This window comes from Trachypithecus francoisi, unplaced genomic scaffold (assembly GCF_009764315.1).
Source record: "Trachypithecus francoisi isolate TF-2019V2 unplaced genomic scaffold, Tfra_2.0 Lachesis_group13, whole genome shotgun sequence".
Lineage (NCBI taxonomy): Eukaryota > Metazoa > Chordata > Mammalia > Primates > Cercopithecidae > Trachypithecus > Trachypithecus francoisi.
This window is the reverse complement of record NW_022681458.1, coordinates 51,554,909-51,574,237: the sequence shown is the minus strand read 5'-3', so window position 1 is coordinate 51,574,237 and position 19,329 is coordinate 51,554,909. Positions and strand designations below refer to the sequence as shown.

The following is a 19,329-nucleotide window of genomic DNA, read 5'->3' as shown; positions in this document are numbered from 1 at the left end:
AACTATAAAGATTACCTACAAAGGAATCGAAGGAATGGAATAATATCTTCAAAGAGCCAAGGGAACATTCCTATTGGTCTAGGCTTGAAAAGCCAGCTAAAATATTTCAGAAAGAATGTCAAAGAAAGTTGTGTTTAGAAAAAGAGTGAGTTGGCCGGGCGCGGTGGCTCAAGCCTGTAATCCCAGCACTTTGGGAGGCCGAGACGGGCGGATCACGAGGTCAGGAGATCGAGACTATCCTGGCTAACACAGTGAAACCCCGTCTCTACTAAAAAATACAAAAAACTAGCCGGGCGAGGTGGCAGGCGCCTGTAGTCGCAGCTACTCGGGAGGCTGAGGCAGGAGAATGGTGTAAACCCGGGAGGCGGAGCTTGCAGTGAGCTGAGATCCGGCCACTGCACTCCAGCCTGGGCGACAGAGCAAGACTCCGTCTCAAAAAAAAAAAAAAAGAAAAAGTGAGTTTACCACTTAGATCTTGACAGAAAGATTACTAAAGAATGTACTAACTGCAGAAGTAACTTAAATCTAGAACAAAGGAATATTATATAAGAAGCACTGGTGAACAAAGAAATTAATATTATAAGTGAAAAAGAGAAACATGCAAAGCAGTTATTTAAAATATGAGAAAATAAAATGAGCAATGTAATGCTGATAGACTTTAAAACTTAGGGAAAATGGGAAATCTTCTGGAAAAATACAGATTTCCAAAATTGACCCAGCAAGTATGAAACTTGAATATGTGAAGGAATTAAAAAAAAAGAAAAAAATCCACTTTTCTTTTCTTTTTTTTTTTTTTTTTTGCTGAGGTCTGCTACACTTTTGCAAAACAGATTGTTCCTATCTTATATAACCTGTTCCAAAGACTAAAATAAATGAAGTGCTTTCCAACTTATTTTACAAAACCATTATAACATTAATACCAATACAGGATAACTGTTTAAAAACTATAGGCTGATATCACTCATGAAGATCATACAAAAATAGAAAATACATATGCAAACCAAATCCTGCAATGTATTAAAAAGAATTACAACCAAGTTTGGTTTATTCTAGAAATGAATAAATGGTTTAGCATTTGAAAATCTATATAAGTTATCACATTAACAGATCTAAGTAGAGTAGCCATTTGCTTATCTCTACAGATGGAAAAAAGCATTTAAAAATCACCCATTCATAAAAAAATCTTAGGAAACTAGGAATAGAATAGGACTTCCTTAATCTGATTTTCTTAACTGCCAAATCCTACAACAAACATTGTAGTAAAACAGAAATATTCCCTTTAAAAGCAGGAACAAAAATAATTCTGCCATTGCTACTACTATGCAATTATAGCCAGCAAAAAAAGAAAAGAAAAGAAAAATGAATGACATGAGGGCTAGAAAGGAAAGACCAATTATTTATTTGATGGAACATTGTCTACATCGAAAATTTTTAAATTACAGATGATGTATTAGAATTATTGAAAGTTCAGCAAGTTTGGATACCATCCAAAATATAAGAAAAATATAGGGTATTAGTTTGTTTTTCACACTGCTGATAAAGACATATGCGAGACAGGGCAATTTACAAAAGAAACAGGTTTATTGGACTTACAGTTCCATGTGACTGGGAAGGCCTCACAACCATAGTGGAAGGTGAAAGGCACATCTTTCATGGTGGCAGACAAGAAAAGAGAGCTTGTGTAGGGAAACTCCCCTTTTTAAAACCATCAGTACTCATGAGATGTATCACAAGAACAGCACAGGAAAGACCTGCCCTCATGTTTCACTTACCTACCACTGGGTCCCTTCCACAACATGTGGGAATTCAAGGTGAAATTTGGGTAGAGACACAGCTAAAGCACATCATTCTGCCCCTGGCCCCTCCAAAATCTCATGTTCTCACATTTCAAAACCAATCATGACTTCCCAGCAGTCCCCCAGAGTCTTAACTCATTTCAGCATTAATTCAAAAGTCTACAGTCAATAGTCTCATCTGAGACAAGGCAAGTCCCTTCTGCCTCTGAGCCTGTAAAATAAAAAACAACTTAGTTACTTCCTAGATACAATGAGGGTAAAGGCATTGGGTAAATACAGCTGTTCCAAATGGGAGAAGTTAGTTGAAACAAAGGGGCTACCAACCCCATGCAAGTCCAAAATCCAACAGGGCAGTCAAATCTTAAAGCTCCAAAATGAACTCCTCTGACTCCATGTCTCACATGCAGAACATGCTAATGCAAAAACTGAGTCCCCATGGTCTTAGGCAGCTCCGCCTCTGTGGCTTTGCAGGGTACAGCCTCCCTCCCAGCTGCTTTCATGGGCTGGCATTGAGTGTATGCAGCTTTTCCAGGTACACTGTGCAAGCTGTCAACAGATCTACTATTATGATGTCTGGAGGACGGTGGTCCTCTTCTCACAGCTCCACCAGGTGGTGCCCCAGTAGGGACTCTGTGTGAGGGCTGCAACCCCATATTTCCCTTCCACACTTCCCTAGCAGAGGTTCTCCATGATGGCCCTGCCCCTGCAGCAAACTTCTGCCTGGACATCCAGGTGTTTCCATACATCTTCTGAAATCTAGGTGGAGGTTCTTAAACCTCAATTCTTAACTTCTTTGCATCCACAGGCTCAACAACATGTGGAAGCTGCCAAGGCTTGGGGCTTCCACCCTCTGAAGCAACAGCCCTAGCTATACCTTAGCCCCTTTTAGTCATGGCTGCAGTGGCTGGAACGCAGGGAAGCAAGTTCCCAGACTGCACACAGCATGGGTAGCCTGGGCCTGCCCCACAAAACTATGTTTTCCTCCTAGGCCTCTGGGCCTGTGATAGGAGGGTCTGTTGTGAAGACCTCTGACATGCCCTGGCGACATCCCACCCCCACCCCTCCACTGCCCTCCCCACCCTGTTGTCTTGGGGATTATAATTTGGCTCCTCATTACTTATACAAATTTCTGAAGCTGGCTTGAATTTCTCCTCAGAAAATGGAATTCTCTTTTCTATCGCATTGTCAAGCTGCAAATTTTCTGAACTTTTATGCTCTGCTTCCCTCATAAAACTGAATGCTTTTAACAGCACCCAAGTCACCTCTTGAATGCTTTGCTGCTTAGAAATTTCTTCCACCAGGGATCCTAAATCATCTCTTTCAAGTTCAAAGTTCCACAGATCTCTAGGGCAGGGGCAAAATGTCACCAGTCTCTTTGCTAAAACCTAACAAGAGTCACTTTTGCTCCAGTTCCCAACAAGTTCTTCATCTCCATCTGAGACCACTTCAGCCTGGATTTCATTGTCCGTATCATTATCAGTATTTTTGGTCAAAGCCATTCAACAAGTCTCTAGGAGTTTCAAACTTTCCCACATTTTCCTGTCTTCTTCTGAGCCCTCCAAACTGTTCCAAACTCTGCCTGTTACTCAGTTCCAAAGTTGCTTCCACATTTTCAGGTATCTTTTCAGCAGTGCCCTACTCTACCGGTATTAGTCCATTTTCATGCTGCTGATAAAGACATATGTGAGATTGGGCAATTTACAAAAGGAAGAGGTTTATTGGACTTACAGTTCCACATGACTGGGAAGGCCTCACAATCATGGCAGAAGGTGAAAGGCATATCTTACATGATAGCAGACAAAAGAAAAGAGAGCTTGTCCAGGGAAGCTGGACAAGGGAAGGCCTTTTCAAGAGCATCAGATCTCATGAGACTTATTCACTGTCAGGAGAAGAGCACAGGAAAGACCTGCCCCCATGATTCAGTTACCTCCCACCGAGTCCCTTCCACAACACATGAGAATTCAAGATGAGATTTGGTGGGGACACAGCGAAACCATATCATATAGCATTGCTGTATAGTCTCTTGTATCCTGCAGCTCAAGCTCCTGAGGTGCTCTGAATGTGAGGGACTATCTCACTAAGAGCATGAGGCACTCTGATAAAGATATGGAAGATTAGGGCCTGACCGTCTCAGTTTCACTGATAGCAGAGTAATTAACACTTGCTGTGATTTATAAGATAGAGAAAAGGTCCAAAATTTGACATTAGAGAATTAGGTAGCCAGGCTTCTTATGAACAAATAACAGGTAAGCCACGTTGGATATTTGCATTTCCTATTCCACCACATTTTAGGAGAAGATGTTTAAGCATTATGAAATATGATCAGCTACTCCCTCAGTGAGGTAATATGCATTTGCCTTTGGGGACTTGGGTTAGCATGACTCAACGTGGTAACACTGATTAGGCTTAGGTGGTTTGGGCTTAAGATACAGCATATTAGCTGGATGCTTAAGAGTAGAACAAATGGCTTTAAGTGGTAAGACTTATCAGATGTGATTCTGTGGGAGAAATATTAATAGCCTTAAACTGGTACAGGTTGTTTTGAAATTAAGCCTGCCAAGACACTTGTTTGTCCTTGAAGAAGAGAACATAAGCAGATAGGAGCTGTTCAAATGTATTTTTGCAATTAAAAGTAATGGCAAAAACAGCAATTACTTCTGCACCAACCTAATGTAACAAAAATACCACAGACTGGGTGGCCTTAAACAACAGAAACTTATGTCCAGGTTCTGCAGGATGGGAAGTCGAGATCATGGGCGACAGCATGATTGGGTTCTAGTGAGGGCTGTCAAGGAGCCAGGGCAAGCAGGCTGTCTGGTTTCTGTTTTTATAGGGGTGCTAATTCCATCCTGAGGGCTTCACCCTCATGACCTAATTGCCTCCTAAAGTCCCCATCTCTAAATATGATCACATAGGGTTTCAACATATGAATTTGGGAGCAGGGGGGAACACAAACACTTAGGCCATCATAGACTTACAAGGCTGATTCCTAGCTGAGTTATTATGATCAGATGTGGTATAGATTTTCTCTGTCAGTGGCATATTGCCAGGAACATCAACTTTGGAACTGGGAAGAGACATACTTAGCTCTCTGAACTGTTTTTTCATTTTTTATATATGCATATATTATTACCTGTTTTTCATGGTTTCGGGTTTTTGCTGTTGGGGATTCAATCCAAGCAATGTTAGTTTCCTTATGTTTCTGTCTCCTCACCTGCTGTCTCCCATCCCCCATCCCAATCAGGACCCAAAGATGGACTATGTCATATTGATGGGTTTTACTTTTGCTCTTAGAAAAGAGAAGATAACTGATATTAATCATAGAAATTCCTATGAAGCTTTTTTTTTTTCAATGAGACAGCAGCCTAATTGTTCACATGTAATCTCAAATTGGGATGATATATTGTGATAAAGAGGTTAGATTCACTACTTTCTCATCACTTTACGTAAATTAGATGTGTAGAGTCAAACTCAGTTTTCAGATCAGGCTGGTTGGGAGTCTGGAATGGTGATAAGAGACTGTGTACATTGAACTTCCTTGTACATAAAAACTGGGTAGTCTTAGATCAGATAAAGTAGCAATGTCTCAAGAATTGAACTATCTTTGGAACTGAGCTAACCACTCTCTTGGGAAGTAAAATTTTAATTTAACTATCTGATGGGTTCCCAGGAACTGTCTTTAATTGGTGGCTAGTCCTTTAAATTGAGATGGTAATTTAGTTCAAAACCAGGAAGTATATTTGGGTTCTTAGAAAGACCTCTAGGAAGCCAATCAAACAAGCACCTTGTGTCCTTTCATATAGAGAATGGGTTATCCATAAATTGCCTCTTGTAACAATAATTCCAATTCTTTATTACAAAATGCAAGTAAAATAGAAAAAAAGTTAAAAAAAAAAAGTGCAATTCTCATACTGTTTCAAATATTTTACTGAAGGTGAAGGTGAAGGAAGGCCTGAAAATGAGGCCAAAAGAGGTGGGAAAACTGCACTAGTAGCTCATTCCCACCTAAGGACCCCTTAAAATGATCATGGTTTTCTTAGAGGCAATTCAAAACTATTCTATTCAACTTTTCAAAATGAAAATCATTTTATTGCACTTTTCTTCTGACTACAAGTATAATCAATCTGTGTTGTAAACATTTTTTATAAGTTCAAAAAATACAAGCCTTTCTCTAAAATTCTTAGTTCCCTCAGTCTCAGCTAATAACTTTACCTTACTTTACTGAGCACTGATGTGATTCCATTTTTTTTCAACTCTATTCAATAAATATATAATTGGTGGATATTTATTTCTCTTTTTTTGGCCAGAAAAAATTTCATATTACTGGAAATACTTAAACTCAATGGACAGTGGTTCCATTAAGTTTTAAGAGCTTCAGATCTTGGTAGTTAGTGGTAAGAATATCCACAAATAGACTAAGTTTAGGGAGGGAAATAACTTGCTAGGGAAAACAAAACATTTTCTTTGATTTCTTTGTTATTGTCTCAGGCATTGTGGTAGGCCAGGTCAATATACTTTTTCATCTGGATTTCTGTGGCATGATTGGTTCATGCCACTGATCTCTACCCACATGCTCAGAGTTGCCAGATTAACCCTAAATCTATTCAAGAACAATTTTTTACATCATTTTTACAATTTAAGAACCTTCAGTGGGTGTCTGTTACTTATGTTAACAAATCACCCTAGCTTGGCACCAGTGGGTTGAACATGCCTTGCTAGTTTATTCTCTCATAGATTCATTTTTTCCTGTCCATATGTGTTCTATCTGCTCTATGCTCATTGCCACACCTGTTCTTTGGCATAGGCTATATGCACTCATTCCCTTCTTTCAACAATTTAAATGCTAGGATTGCCTCATGGTTCAGATCCAAACTTACCCACTTCTCATTGACCTGTTACTTGCATTTTACAGTATTTTCTGTCCTCTCCCACTATTATGCATTTACTAGTTTGTTTGCTTATAGCTACACTTTAGTTATTTTATAACTATCTTATCTCTGTGGCTGGCTGTATGTTGGAATTGCCCATGTAATATGAAATATAATATCCATGGTATAGATCCTTGTCCAGAAATACAGAAAACCTAGAAAATATCATTGTTCAGAATACTTTATCACCCTATTCAAGCCAAATATTCTACCATCAGAAGTCTACCAGTTTTGTTGACAACCCATCATTTTTCCAAATCTCCACACCTTTACAGTGGATACCGCTCATAACAATTAAGGGATTAGGAATTAGATAGGAGGTTTGCTGCCTAGAACTAGGGCCAGATTTAGCAGGCCATTCTGAGGACACCTGAGATGTTGGAAAACAACATAGAATAATAGAAGGAGCACTGGCTTTGGACTCAGGCCTGGGTTCAAATTCAAGTTCTAGTACATATTAACAGTTACCTTATTTTTTTCCATTTTCTCATATTTAAAACAGAAATTATACATACCTCACAATGCTAGTGTGACGATTAAATGAGATGGCATGGCTGGGTGCAGTGGCTTACGCCTGTAATCTCAGCACTTTGGGAGGCTGAGGCATGCAGATAACCTGAGGTCAGGAGTTGGAGACCAGCTTGGCCAAAATGGCGAAACCCCATCCCAACTGAAAATGCAAAAAAATTATCTGGGCGTGGTGGTGGGCACCTGCAACCTCAGCTACTCTAGAGGCTGAGGCAGGAGAATCGCTTGAACCCTGGAGGCAGACGTTGCAGTGAGCTGTGATCATGCCACTGCACTCCAGCCTGGGTAACAAAGAGAGACTCCATCTCAAAAAAAAATTAAGTTAATAAAATAAAAATGAGATGGCATGTGAAGGGCTGTTATGGTTCTCAGCACATAGTAGATGCTCAATAAGTAGTAACTATTATTATTATCTCTAAGTTAGAGTTAATTCTCCACTATATCCAATAAGGTTAGCAGTTAGGTGAAATATCACACGCCATAAAATACGACTACATAGATAGTTTCTTATGTTGAATTATCTGGAATTCGTGAATACCAATTCATTCAACATTTGGCAGTTGGTTTGCTTTCTAAGGAAAAATGTTCAAAAGATTGAAAACTGCCTCCTTAGCCAAGGACCACAGCAGAACTCACTCTGTCCTCATAGAGAGCATACACTGTAAGACGTCAAGATAATGCCTGTAGTGCTGGGATGAATGCATTTCAAATGCCAAGTGCACATGAATTTATATTGCGAAACAACTCCTAAAATGATAGAATCTTGGCTTTGAGAAATTTTATTCTTCTTTGTAAAAATCTCCCTCATAGCTTCCCAGATAGATCATCTGACTTCTGGTTGAAGGGGAAGCTCACCATTTCACAAACCAGACCATCGTCTTCTAAGTTATAACCAATAGACAGTCTTCTGTTAATTAAATCCAGAACTTCCTGCTGTAGGATACAGTAAATTCCTCTTCAAAGTTTAGCCTGTTAACTTCCTTTAAAATTCAACACGGAGAAAATTGTTAAGTACAATGAGTTCTGAGTTCCTCTCCAAAGAACCAATATGTCAGTATATTCAGCTTCCCTGTTCTTTGTTCTCCATCTTAAAGTCTGACTTTCTTGTTCTTTTTTTTTGAGACGGAGTCTCGCTCTGTCACCCAGGCTGGAGTGCAGTGGCCGGATCTCGGCTCACTGCAAGCTCCGCCTCCCGGGTTCACGCCATTCTCTCGCCTCAGCCTCCCGAGTAGCTGGGACTACAGGCGCCCGCCACCACGCCTGGCTAGTTTTTTGTATTTTTTAGTAGAGACGGGTTTCACCGTGTTAGCCAGGATGGTCTCGATCTCCTATCCTCGTGATCCGCCCTTCTCGGCTTTCTTGTTCTTTACGTCTCTTTGCCCCTAGTTTCAGTAAACAACCCCCTCCTAGCCTCTATCACCCGCTGTGTCCTTAGTCACCTGCTCTGTCCTTAGTCATCCTTAGTCACCTGCTCTGTCCTTAGTCATTCTTAGTCACCTGCTTTGTAACCATCCTTCCCACCAAAACTACTCACCCTGCCACTCCGGCTCCTACCTTTGCTCTCTTTAAAATAGCCCAATCAGAATTAGCTTAGACTGTGTGGTCCAACCCTACCCAATAGGGGAAAGACATAGCAGTAGGGACTAGCTGCATTAGGAATAAGCCCCCTTCCCCTCCCTTGTCTAGTGTGCTTTCACCATTGCTCCATCTGCAAAACACACCCTTCTATAGAAGTAAATTGCCTTGCTGAGAAAACTTTTGCCTGAGTGCTATTTTCACTTGGTGGCACTGAGCATTTACTTCCAACACTGCCATGACTTCTTCCTGCTGGTTCTAGTACTGCCCGTCAGAGCAATGTAGATTAAATACAGTCCCTTGTCCATACGAATACCCCTCAGATCTCTCTTCTCATTCCCCTTAACTTCTTCAGGATAAATATTCGAATGTCTTCAGTTATGTGGCTATGCCCCTTTCAAGGTATATTAGTCAAATATTTAATTTAAAAATCATGAGCTAATAAATATGTGAGAGTCCATAATTCCAAGGAGAAGCTAAACTATTTTGATCAAATTGGGACAGATTGTTTTTAACACCCAAGGCAGTGAGACAATGGAAAGTGACTCATATTGAAAGGCACATATGCCCTAAGTAAAAAAACAAAACATGCAATATAATATGAAATTTGAAATAGTAAATTTTGGACCAATGGTTACTGCAGTATTTATCTGATTTTTAACTATGTCTTATATTCACATTTGTAAGCAAATAAAAGTTGGCCCCATCTTAACGCCAAAAATGGTTATCAAAATAAATGTAGGTGAAGACTTATAGAAGTTTGGATTCATGGGCCTAAGCAGTAATGCTTTTCTTCTCTGTTTAAACTGAGATGAAATGATATAAAGCACCAAAGCAAAGAATCATGCTCAACTCCACAAACATTTCATACCTTCCATATGTTGGGTGCTGGAAATAAGTATATAAGATACATAGATTACATAGAGCACATAGTTCCTATCCTCAAGATGCTCAGAATTTGGTTGGGGGGAATGGTAGAACACATATAGGTAACCATAAAAGACAACAACAGTAACAACAATATCAGAAGCTTCTTTATTTCCAGGCATGTCGACTTCTTTGGGGATTATTAAATCTACTTATACCATAGAAATATAGTGTCTATTAATGATGATTTAAAGATTTCAAAATGTATTTAAGTTCAGCATAAAGATCTTTTGACAGATCTTGTATAGGAACATGAGGCTTGTTTACTGACAGATGCACATCAGTAAACTTAAAGACCAAACTCAACAGAAAAATGAATGCAGAACAACTTTAAGAAGCAAACAAGTGATAGAAAATAGACTGACAGTATAGTCGACAGCTTATAGAGTTGTAAATATAATGAACAGAACTGGATTATACATGACACGGTCAGGGGATACTGTTCCACAATACTCTCATGCTCTGCATTAAACTCTTATTTGGAACTGTTCCCTAGTTTGGGTTGCCAGACATTTTTACACTTGGAGAACCAGAATGGGTCTAGAGAAGGCTGACAAATGGGAGTAAAGAAAATTCTGTGAGAAAAACTAGAGAATTTTTTTTTTCTTCAGGAATGAGAAGCTTGGAGGGGCTATTTGATTTTTGTCTTCCACATAAGGAAGATAATGTCAATCACTTCTCACTTCAGTGACATAATGAATAAGACTACAAGGGCCTACAGTACCATTTGGAAAATTTAATTCATAAGAGCTTTTAATCATATCATGATATATATTAAAATATTATGGGAAACTGTCATGGTTTGAATGTTCCCTCCAAAATTCAGATGTTGCCGATGTGATAGGATTAAGAGGTAGGGCCTTTAAGAGGTGATTAGGCCTTTGGAGCTGTTCCCTTGTCAGTGGGATTAAGACCCCTTTAAACGAGGCTTTTTGTAGCATTTAGCTGGGGTTCCCCACCTCTGGAGGATCCAGCCCTCACCAGAAAACCTACCAAACCTGCTGATGCCATGATCTTGGACTTCCCATCCTCCAGAACAGTGAGAAAACACATTTCCATTCTTTATAAATTATCTAGTCTCAGGTATTCTGTCACAGTAGCACAGAATATACTAGAACAGAAACTCTGCTGGTAGGTTTACATTTTCACTTGTTTGGCTGTACCTATACAAGGTAATCTAATGATTTCCAATTTGATACTGGGAAAATGGTAAATAAGAAGAGGTCTTTCCGACAGTGTCATTAAGGTTCACAGCAAGATTTTTTTTTTTTTTTTTTTTTTTGAGGCGGAGTCTCGCTCTGTCGCCCGGACTGGAGTGCAGTGGCCGGATCTCAGCTCACTGCAAGCTCCGCCTCCCAGGTTCAGGCCATTCTCCTGCCTCAGCCTCCCGAGTAGCTGGGACTACAGGCGCCCGCCACCTCGCCCGGCTAGTTTTTGTATTTTTAGTAGAGACGGGGTTTCACCATGTTAGCCAGGATGGTCTCGATCTCCTGACCTCATGATCCGCCCGTCTCGGCCTCCCAAAGTGCTGGGATTACAGGCTTGAGCCACCGTGCCCGGCCGACAGCAAGGTTTTAAAGACTGCTTGGCATAGAAACAACTAGGAGTAGTAAAAAAGAGTTCAGGAAAAATTTCAGGAGTAAAGGATAAGACATCATTTTCTTTTTCTTTCTTTCTTTCTTTTTTTTTTTTTTGACACAGAGTCTCGCACTGTCACCCAGGCTGGAGTGCAATGGCGTGATCTTGGCTCACTGCAACCTCTGCCTCCCAGGTTCAAGCGATTCTCCTGCATCAGCCTCCCAAGTAGCTGGGATTATGGGTGCCTGCCACCACGCCTGGCTAATTTTTTGTATTTTAGTAGAAACAGGGTTTCAATATGTTGGCCAGGCTGGTCTCAAACTCCTGACCTTGTCATCTGTCCACCTTGGCCTCCCAAAGTGCTGGAATTACAGGCATGAGCCACCACATCCAGCCAAGACATCATTTTCATACCTACTCCTAGTTCTGCATCAAGAAACATTTTCAGGTGTCTTGAGTTACAGAAAGTGTTAAAGAATCAATACACTATTTTTGCTTCTGAATTTTTAAAGTTTTGTATCCTAAAACCTTAATTAGGGTCTGACATGAAAATGTGTCTGTTGCCTACTCAGAGAAGATATCTGGGCCTCTCAGCCAAATCCAAATAAAATCTTAGCAAATATGAGATAAGTTCACTGTTTTGGAGAGATCATTTTAGATTGAACACACAAAAACTAGCACATAAAACCTGGATCAATGAGAAATATATGTAAGAAATAGCCATGTTTTCCAATAACCACTAAAAGTTTTTTTTTTTTTTCCCCCTAGACCAGTGGACTATTATTATATGAGAAATGAAGAGGTAGAATCTCAAAATGACTTTCCTCAATGGTCATACCTATGCGCTATTCTATCAGGGTTCATATCCCATAATGGTATTTTTTTTTCTGTCTCCTCAGTAAGTTTATCTTGTTTGCATTTAAATTTTCATCTGTCCGCTCAGTTGGCTTTGGCTTTTTATTTTGTAACCTGAAATAAGTTCTGGGGGTAGGAGTGGAGGTGGTGGGAGCAGGTGGGGAATTAGTGTCATTTTCTATTCTTTATAAATCTTTTCTGTGATTTGCGTTACCTCTCTCTAGCGTACATGAATTCTCTAGCCTCCATGTGAATGAACACTCGCAAACTATGCCAACCCCCTATCCAGTCCTCACCACTTCATTATCAGAAAACAACTGAGACATTTGACTCTCTGATATGCTTGTAAGAATCCCAGGGCCTGGATCCTTCCTGACAAGGTCACATCATCTCACTGCTTAGAGTACTTTTAGAAAGGAGGTCCCTTCTGCCTCACTGGCATAACCTCCCTTGCTTCTCCCAGAGGTGCAAGCTCTGACTGGTCTCCCTGAGGCAAAAATGGAAGTTAAAGACGCTCCTTTAAGTAGAGAAACCAGTGGAGGGAGTCAGCTATGTACCTCTGTGGTCTGTCTGATGTGGAAGTTTTATGGGGCCGGGGATGGAAATGGGAGTTCTTTACAGAGCAAAGAGTAAGTGAGTGCCTTGATTTGATTCTGTTAACTGCAAGTTTACTATTTAACACGCAATCCTCAATCCAGCTGAGTACTTCTTTCCTGTCAACAGCATGGACCCTAGGGTGAGATTGCTTATGTTCAAATTCCAGGATTTTATCATTGCTGTTTTTATGGCTTTTACTCCCATGAACTCTGGAGAAAACAAAACCACTAAACACTTGCTAGAGCCCCTCGCCCTAACCACATTCGCCTCAGGCCATTGCTGGGTCCTTCCTCACCCCAACTTCATTCCCCAGCTTTTAAAAAGTTGTATCAGCACTTTCAAAATCCTGCAGTTGGTCTCTGCCACTACCAGTTTGAGGAGTTCTTGGTTCCTGTCGCCTCTATCCTTGTTCAAGCCCAGGTGAGGACAGAGGGGCAGAAATGCTGTGCCATGACTCCCAGTTCTAGGCTGGGCGGCTGGGAGGAGAGTCAGCTTTCCCGAATCCCAGCAGCAGAGGGCGCCATGCTCCCTCGACGCATCTTCCCTCCAAGTCTTACATGGCACCATCTTGACCAGAAGCATGGCCTGCAGTCCTGAGGAGAGAAGTCAAGGCTCTTTTCCAGGCCCAACCCGCAAGGACCTGCTCACACTGGCCTGGACCTGAGGGAGGCTCCACAGAGAGGAGAGTGGAGAGGGCCGCTCACAGAAGGGTGGTAGTGCCGTCTCCCCACCAGCCCCAGGCTTGTCCCCCCTGCTCCACTCTCTCCAGTGCACACCCATGAGGACAGCCAGACAGATGGCAGAGGCCACGGGCTAGGTCCTCCCTTAGTCATCCCTGCCAGACCTGATCGCCTTGGCCAGCCCTGAGATGGTGAAGGAAGGGTCCGGCTCCAGCCTGGCAGGAGCAGCTCGGCGTGATGTGTAGGCCTCGCTCCCTCGTGGCCCGCTTCATTTGTAGACCAAAGGCTGACTAGGACTAACACTTGGTCCAGTTTGTTCTCAAACTGAGTGAAAGAAATTTGCAAGTTCATGGGTTTCTCTTTTGATGGAGGCCAGAGACCTTCTCACCCACTTTTTCTTTCCTTCTGACCTGGTAACTGGGAAGTAAAAAACACAAATTTCTAAGTGTCTCCTCTGCCTAGATCACATCAAGAACTGACACCGTCCCCTCAGTGTGGAACCCAGGGGTCTCCTAAGGATGATTCCAGCACTAGGTTGATAGAAGTTTAAAGCTGGGGAAGGAAGAGCACAAGAAAATTATATAACTTAAGTGAAGAACTAGGCCTAAAAGTGGAACCTTGCATTTGAGCATAATTATTTAGCATGGTGTGCCTGAAATACATAGAACTGAATAATTTGTTTTATGTAAGTATAATCAATTTGTATACATTAAAACTGATACTGGCTGGGCGCTGCGGCTCACACCTGTAATCCCAGAATTTTGGGAGGCCGAGGCGGGTGGATTACCTGAGGTCAGGAGTTCGAGAACAGCCTGGCCGACATGGTGAAACCCTGTCTCTACTAAAAATACAAAAATTAGCCTGGCATGGTGGCAGGCGCCTATAATCTCAGCCACTCAGGAGCTAAGGCAGGAGAATTGCTTGAACCTGGGAGGCGGAGGTTGCAGTGAGCCAAGATCGCACCATTGCACTCCAGCCTGGGTGACAAGAGCAAGACTCTGTCTCAAAAGAAAAAAAGAATTGATACTTATCAGACAAATCAATTAATATAGGTATACTCACATTCTATGATTGCCAGGATGTACCAACTCCAATCCCATTAATCATACTAGCATGAAGAAAAATTACATTTCTGGGCCACTGCGTTTGAATATAACCTTAGCTAATTTAAGCCTGGAGAAAAATAAGAATGCTTGATTCATTTAAAATCTAAGAGATTCTGAGCTAGATTTTTTTATAACTTACATTTCTCAACTCTTCTGCAATCTAGGTTTATTTTTTACTATAATGTACCTTCAAAGAGCTAAGTCTCAGTTTATAGATTGTTAGTTTTTTAAGTTCCATTCTCTTTCATTGTACTGCTGAACTCTGGGCCTCTGTGTCCTCATCTGTAATGTGGAGTCAAAATTATCACTAAGGTCCCTTCAAGCATGAATTTCGCATTGAATAATCCCTTGTAGAACACAAGGAAAATAATGGTTCTTTTGTAGTTCTCTTGGGACTTTTACTATTGCTAAGAATCATGCTGGGCAGATGCAGGCATCACATGGATTGTGCGGGGAAGTGTAACTGAATAATGGCCATGTTTTGAGACAGTGATATTCAATGCTTTAAAAAGTGAGAAAATGGCCTTTAGAGATACTTTGTTTGAAAGAGAAACAAGCTTGGAAAATGTTCTTGAGTATTTCTGTATAGAAAAGTATAAAATGGATGTGTCCTTTAAATGTTTAAGTACTTCCAACACTTTTGGTTTGCATACTCATGGTGCAAACGAGGTGGAAGGGCGGAATCCCTGGCCCAGCTCTGCAAGAGTGGGGTTTCAGGTCAAAGCAGGTCTGGCAGCTCAGCCCGGCCCAAGCGCGGAACCCTTAGTTGGGAAGGCCGCGGCCAGGCTGCAGGGCCCCCTGCAGGCGGGCTCAGCGCCGTGGCCCAGCACCTGTTGTCCCAAGGCAGGCCCCGCGGCGGAGAGGCCTTGGAGGGCAGAGCCCCCTCCCACCAGGGCGGAGCTCAGGAGAGTTCGCAGCCCAGGTGGCCGAGACCAGGGGCAAGGCCAGGGGCCGGGACAGCGAAATGCCTCCCTGGCTCTTACTTTCATTGACCTGTGCGATGCCTCGCTGGCTTCTGCTTTCATTGATCTTTGCGGGTCTGTTCCCGCTGCGGCGCCGGCAGCTGCTTGGTAGTTCCGGGGGGCGTGAGGGCGGTGGCCCAGACCGACCGGCTGACAACCTAGCTCCGCCCCTCCCGTCCCTGCCTCGGACCCTGCGCCTGAGGAAGTATGGAGGCAACCCTCTGCCACCCGAAATTCGTGGGCCGCTCCCAGAGGGCGCGCCCTGAAGTTGAGCGCCCCTAGGCGGCCGTCTGGGGCCGGATGCGGGGCGCAAACCCGCGAGGAGCGCGCGGCGGGCGCGGCGGCGACGGCAGGAGGAGGGGCCGGGAGCCCAAGCGCAGCCGAAGGACGCCCCGTCCTCCACATGCTGCCACTTGGCTGAGCCGGGCGCCGGCGAGAAGGCGGCGCCGTTGCCCTGGCAGCTGGACTGCCCTTTGCCCCCGCCGGGCCTCAGCTGCCGCCCGCCCAGACGCCAGCAAGCCCCCCTCACACTGCAGCGCCGCCCCGGGAGCTTCGGAGACCCGCCCCGGGCCTGATCGCAGGCTGCCTCCGGGGTCCGCACGGCTGTCCGGACGTGCCATGGGCGCGCAGCTGCCAGGCGATGTGTAAGTGAACATCTGGGAGGTGGGTGACTGATGAAGGGCGAGTGTGTGTCGGTCTTTGTCAGCTGTGCCTTTTAGATTTTTCAATGGCAGAAACCCATAAGTTACAGGAGGCTTTAATTAAACGAGACCTTTCTCAGCCAGCTGCCGTGGATAGAGCCTCACATCTCCGTCCCCTAATGGAGAAGAGTTAGCCCCCACCGCTTCAATCTTGTTCTGGGCTTCCCAATGCAAGGTATCTCATTATGAGTTGCAATTCCACCCTGCTTCCTACCTGAAGAGTGAGTGAAGATTTTCAGGTGAGAGATTTGCCCATGAACATTGCATTGATATGCCAAGCTGTCAGGCTTGTGCTCTGAATGGCATATCATGAGCAAAGTATTAACTCTTGTGCTCTTTGGAGCTGTGGGAGGCTGAATATTGAGGTGAAATGATGCAAATAAGAAATTAAGAGGAGTAGACAGGTAAGATCCTGCCATGAGTGAAGGGGTCAAAGAAGCAAAGCAGAACAATTGGAGTTGTCTCTGGTCTGACACCAGTCCCTCCCCTATCCTTTAGGGAATTAACATAAAATTGTAAACTAGTAAAGGTTCTTATCAAAGACCATCTTTTTAGGATCTAGTGTATGTGGCAGCTCTCTCAGGGAAATTTTTAGATAAGAATTAGGAGGAATATGGAATCTACTTGTATTATGACAAAGTATAAATCAAACCAAGATCAACAGTTGGCTCTTCCTTTTTCCCTTTGGATGAGGCTGTTTTCAAGCACTTAATATGGCTATCATAAATAGATGGGAAATAATATTTACGCATTCTGCTTTCAAGGAGCATGGTCTGGAAGAATAATTTCAGTTTTTAATTTTCTTTTGCCATTAAACAAAAATTATAAGCATTACTTATTTAGGTCCACACAATCTTGTAACAAAAAGGTGCTTTAAAATTGTAAACCAACCTCCAATCCATTTTATTATCTCCTCTGTAGCACTCCTGACAGGCCAGCCACATTTTGATTGAACACTTCAGTAACAGGGAGCTCATTACATTTTGAGGGGTTCCTCCTTTTCTGTTGTTAGCAAGGCCTTGTTTACACTGAACTGACAACCGCTTAGGAAGCAGTACCTGTTTCTCATTAGTCCTACCTGGCCAATAGCGCTCCAACTGTGAACTTAGAAACAAGATTTTTCTGCAAAAAAGATCTAAAACTTTAGTCAGAGTCTAAAAAGAGTCCGTGACCCAGAAATAGTTAAGAAACGAAAGGTCGGCCGGGCGCGGTGGCTCAAGCCTGTAATCCCTGCACTTTGGGAGGCCGAGACGGGCGGATCACGAGGTCAGGAGATCGAGACCATCCTGGCTAACACGGTGAAACCCTGTCTCTACTAAAAAAATACAAAAAAACTAGCCGGGCGAGGTGGCGGGCGCCTGTAGTCCCAGCTACTCGGGAGGCTGAAGCAGGAGAATGGCGTGAACCCGGGAGGCGGAGCTTGCAGTGAGCTGAGATCCCGCCACTGCACTCCAGGCTGGGCGACGGAGCAAGACTCCGTCTCAAAAAAAAAAAAAAAAAAAAAAAAAAAGAAAGGTCTAAAGTGATACAAAATGATATTTTTGTCTCCTTTGCTTGACAGCTTTTCAGATCCCTGAGCCTCAGTTTCTCATCTGTAAAACGGGAATAATATGCTTTGTCTAACCCTAGGGTTACTGTGAGGATTAAATTAATAATAAAGTACTTAGTAGAGGTGCCTAGGAGTCGGTAAATGTTAGTTATCTTCAATAAATACTAGTTTATGTTTCCTTCCTTACCTAAGACCCTTCTCTGTGCTAAAGATCCTTAGCCTAAAATTGAATTCAATATAAGTCAGTCTAACCCAAATAGTGCAGGGTGCAATGAGTTGCCATCTTCAAATGAAATCATCTATTGCTTAATTGGCATTTGTAGTAAATACACAGAAGTTGACTAAAAACCTCACCTCCATACCCCGTGTGCTTTGCTATCAAGCAAAGGAGACAAAAATAAAGGTAGGCCTTATTAATTTTTAAATTATGCAGTGAAGCATTTCTTGAATCTGAATTTCTTTTTTCTGTTGGCTTGTATTACTTAAAGCCTCTGTATGATTTGCAGTTTGTTAGATAGATGTTTTCATCTTATGTCATTCATCATGTTAATTCTACTTTTCAGGTTTGTGTCACCTACACATTTGCTGAGTTTATTCACCAGACATTCAAGTCACTGACAACAGATAGGACAAGTCCTTTTGCTATGACCGTGGTACCTCTAGAAACCTGTGGCACAGTAGGAATGGTCCTGGATTTTTGGAGGCTGGTTTTGGAGTCTGGCTCTGATACCTATTAGCTTTGTGACCTTGAGAAACTTATTTTCAGTATCAATAAAATGAGGTAACATCTGCCTTTCAGGGTGGTTGTCAAAATTCAAAGTAATGAAAGCACCAAGTATAATACTGGCTGGACATCTAGTTGGCCTTCAGTAGATTTTGCTTGAACTAATGAATTAGCTGGACTCAGCCCTTTCTTATCAAACTATTCTAGTCCATAGAGCAGTCTTCTCCATAAAGACATTATGAGAAAAATGTCTTGCTGAAAAGTAAAGATCTTGCATATTCCCTGATCTACCACAAAAGTAAATAACATTAGTTAAAAAATGAATGATTCTTAGCACATTGCTAGTTCCTAGAAATCCCCAGTCTTTCCCCCCCAACCCCCATTGTTCCTTGTTTAATGTTTAAGTTTGAATTTTGCTAGAGATAGATGTCAAACTATTAGTCTGTAAAGTCTAGGAATTCTAATTCTTTCCTTTAGCTTTGAATATTAAAAATAAACACACTGGGGGAAAAAAGTTGTGTTTGAATCTCTAGCCTCTTGAGGCTGCCCGTCTTCTCCATGTTTTTCCAGAGGTTGCCAGGATAGTTCTGTGCTGACATCCGCAGGTTCTCTTGGTACCCTGGAATATCACCAGAATGTCAAGGCATGGATTCTTTTAAATTGACCTCTTCTTCTTGCACCTTAGTTATCTCTTAGTGAGGTTTCCATGCTTTCCAGCTTGAAATCATTTGCTTTTAAGGGAGCAAAACAGTTGCTGAGCAGTTTTGTTTTCTTTCTCATTAGTTAATACGCCATCTATCCTTGGATTTGAGAATTTTAAAAT

The 19,329-nt window shown here is 42.4% G+C and overlaps 1 protein-coding gene across 6 annotated transcripts in view; it reads left to right on the top strand.

Annotated features, from left to right (window-relative positions):
• Nucleotides 1-19,329, top strand: part of CUNH2orf88 (chromosome unknown C2orf88 homolog) — a 68,242-nt gene that overhangs the window by 32,317 nt on the left and 16,596 nt on the right. The window contains exon 1 of one of the 6 annotated variants that reach the window (XM_033230853.1): nt 15,812-16,176. The exons of 2 other annotated variants lie outside the window; for them this stretch is intronic. In XM_033230853.1, the coding sequence (XP_033086744.1) occupies nt 15,833-16,176 (344 nt within the window). In that variant the 5' untranslated portion in view covers nt 15,812-15,832. Of the gene's footprint in view, nt 1-15,811; nt 16,196-19,329 lie in introns of those variants that run through there. 3 more of the 6 variants (XM_033230854.1, XM_033230856.1, XM_033230859.1) reach the window with 3 other exon arrangements.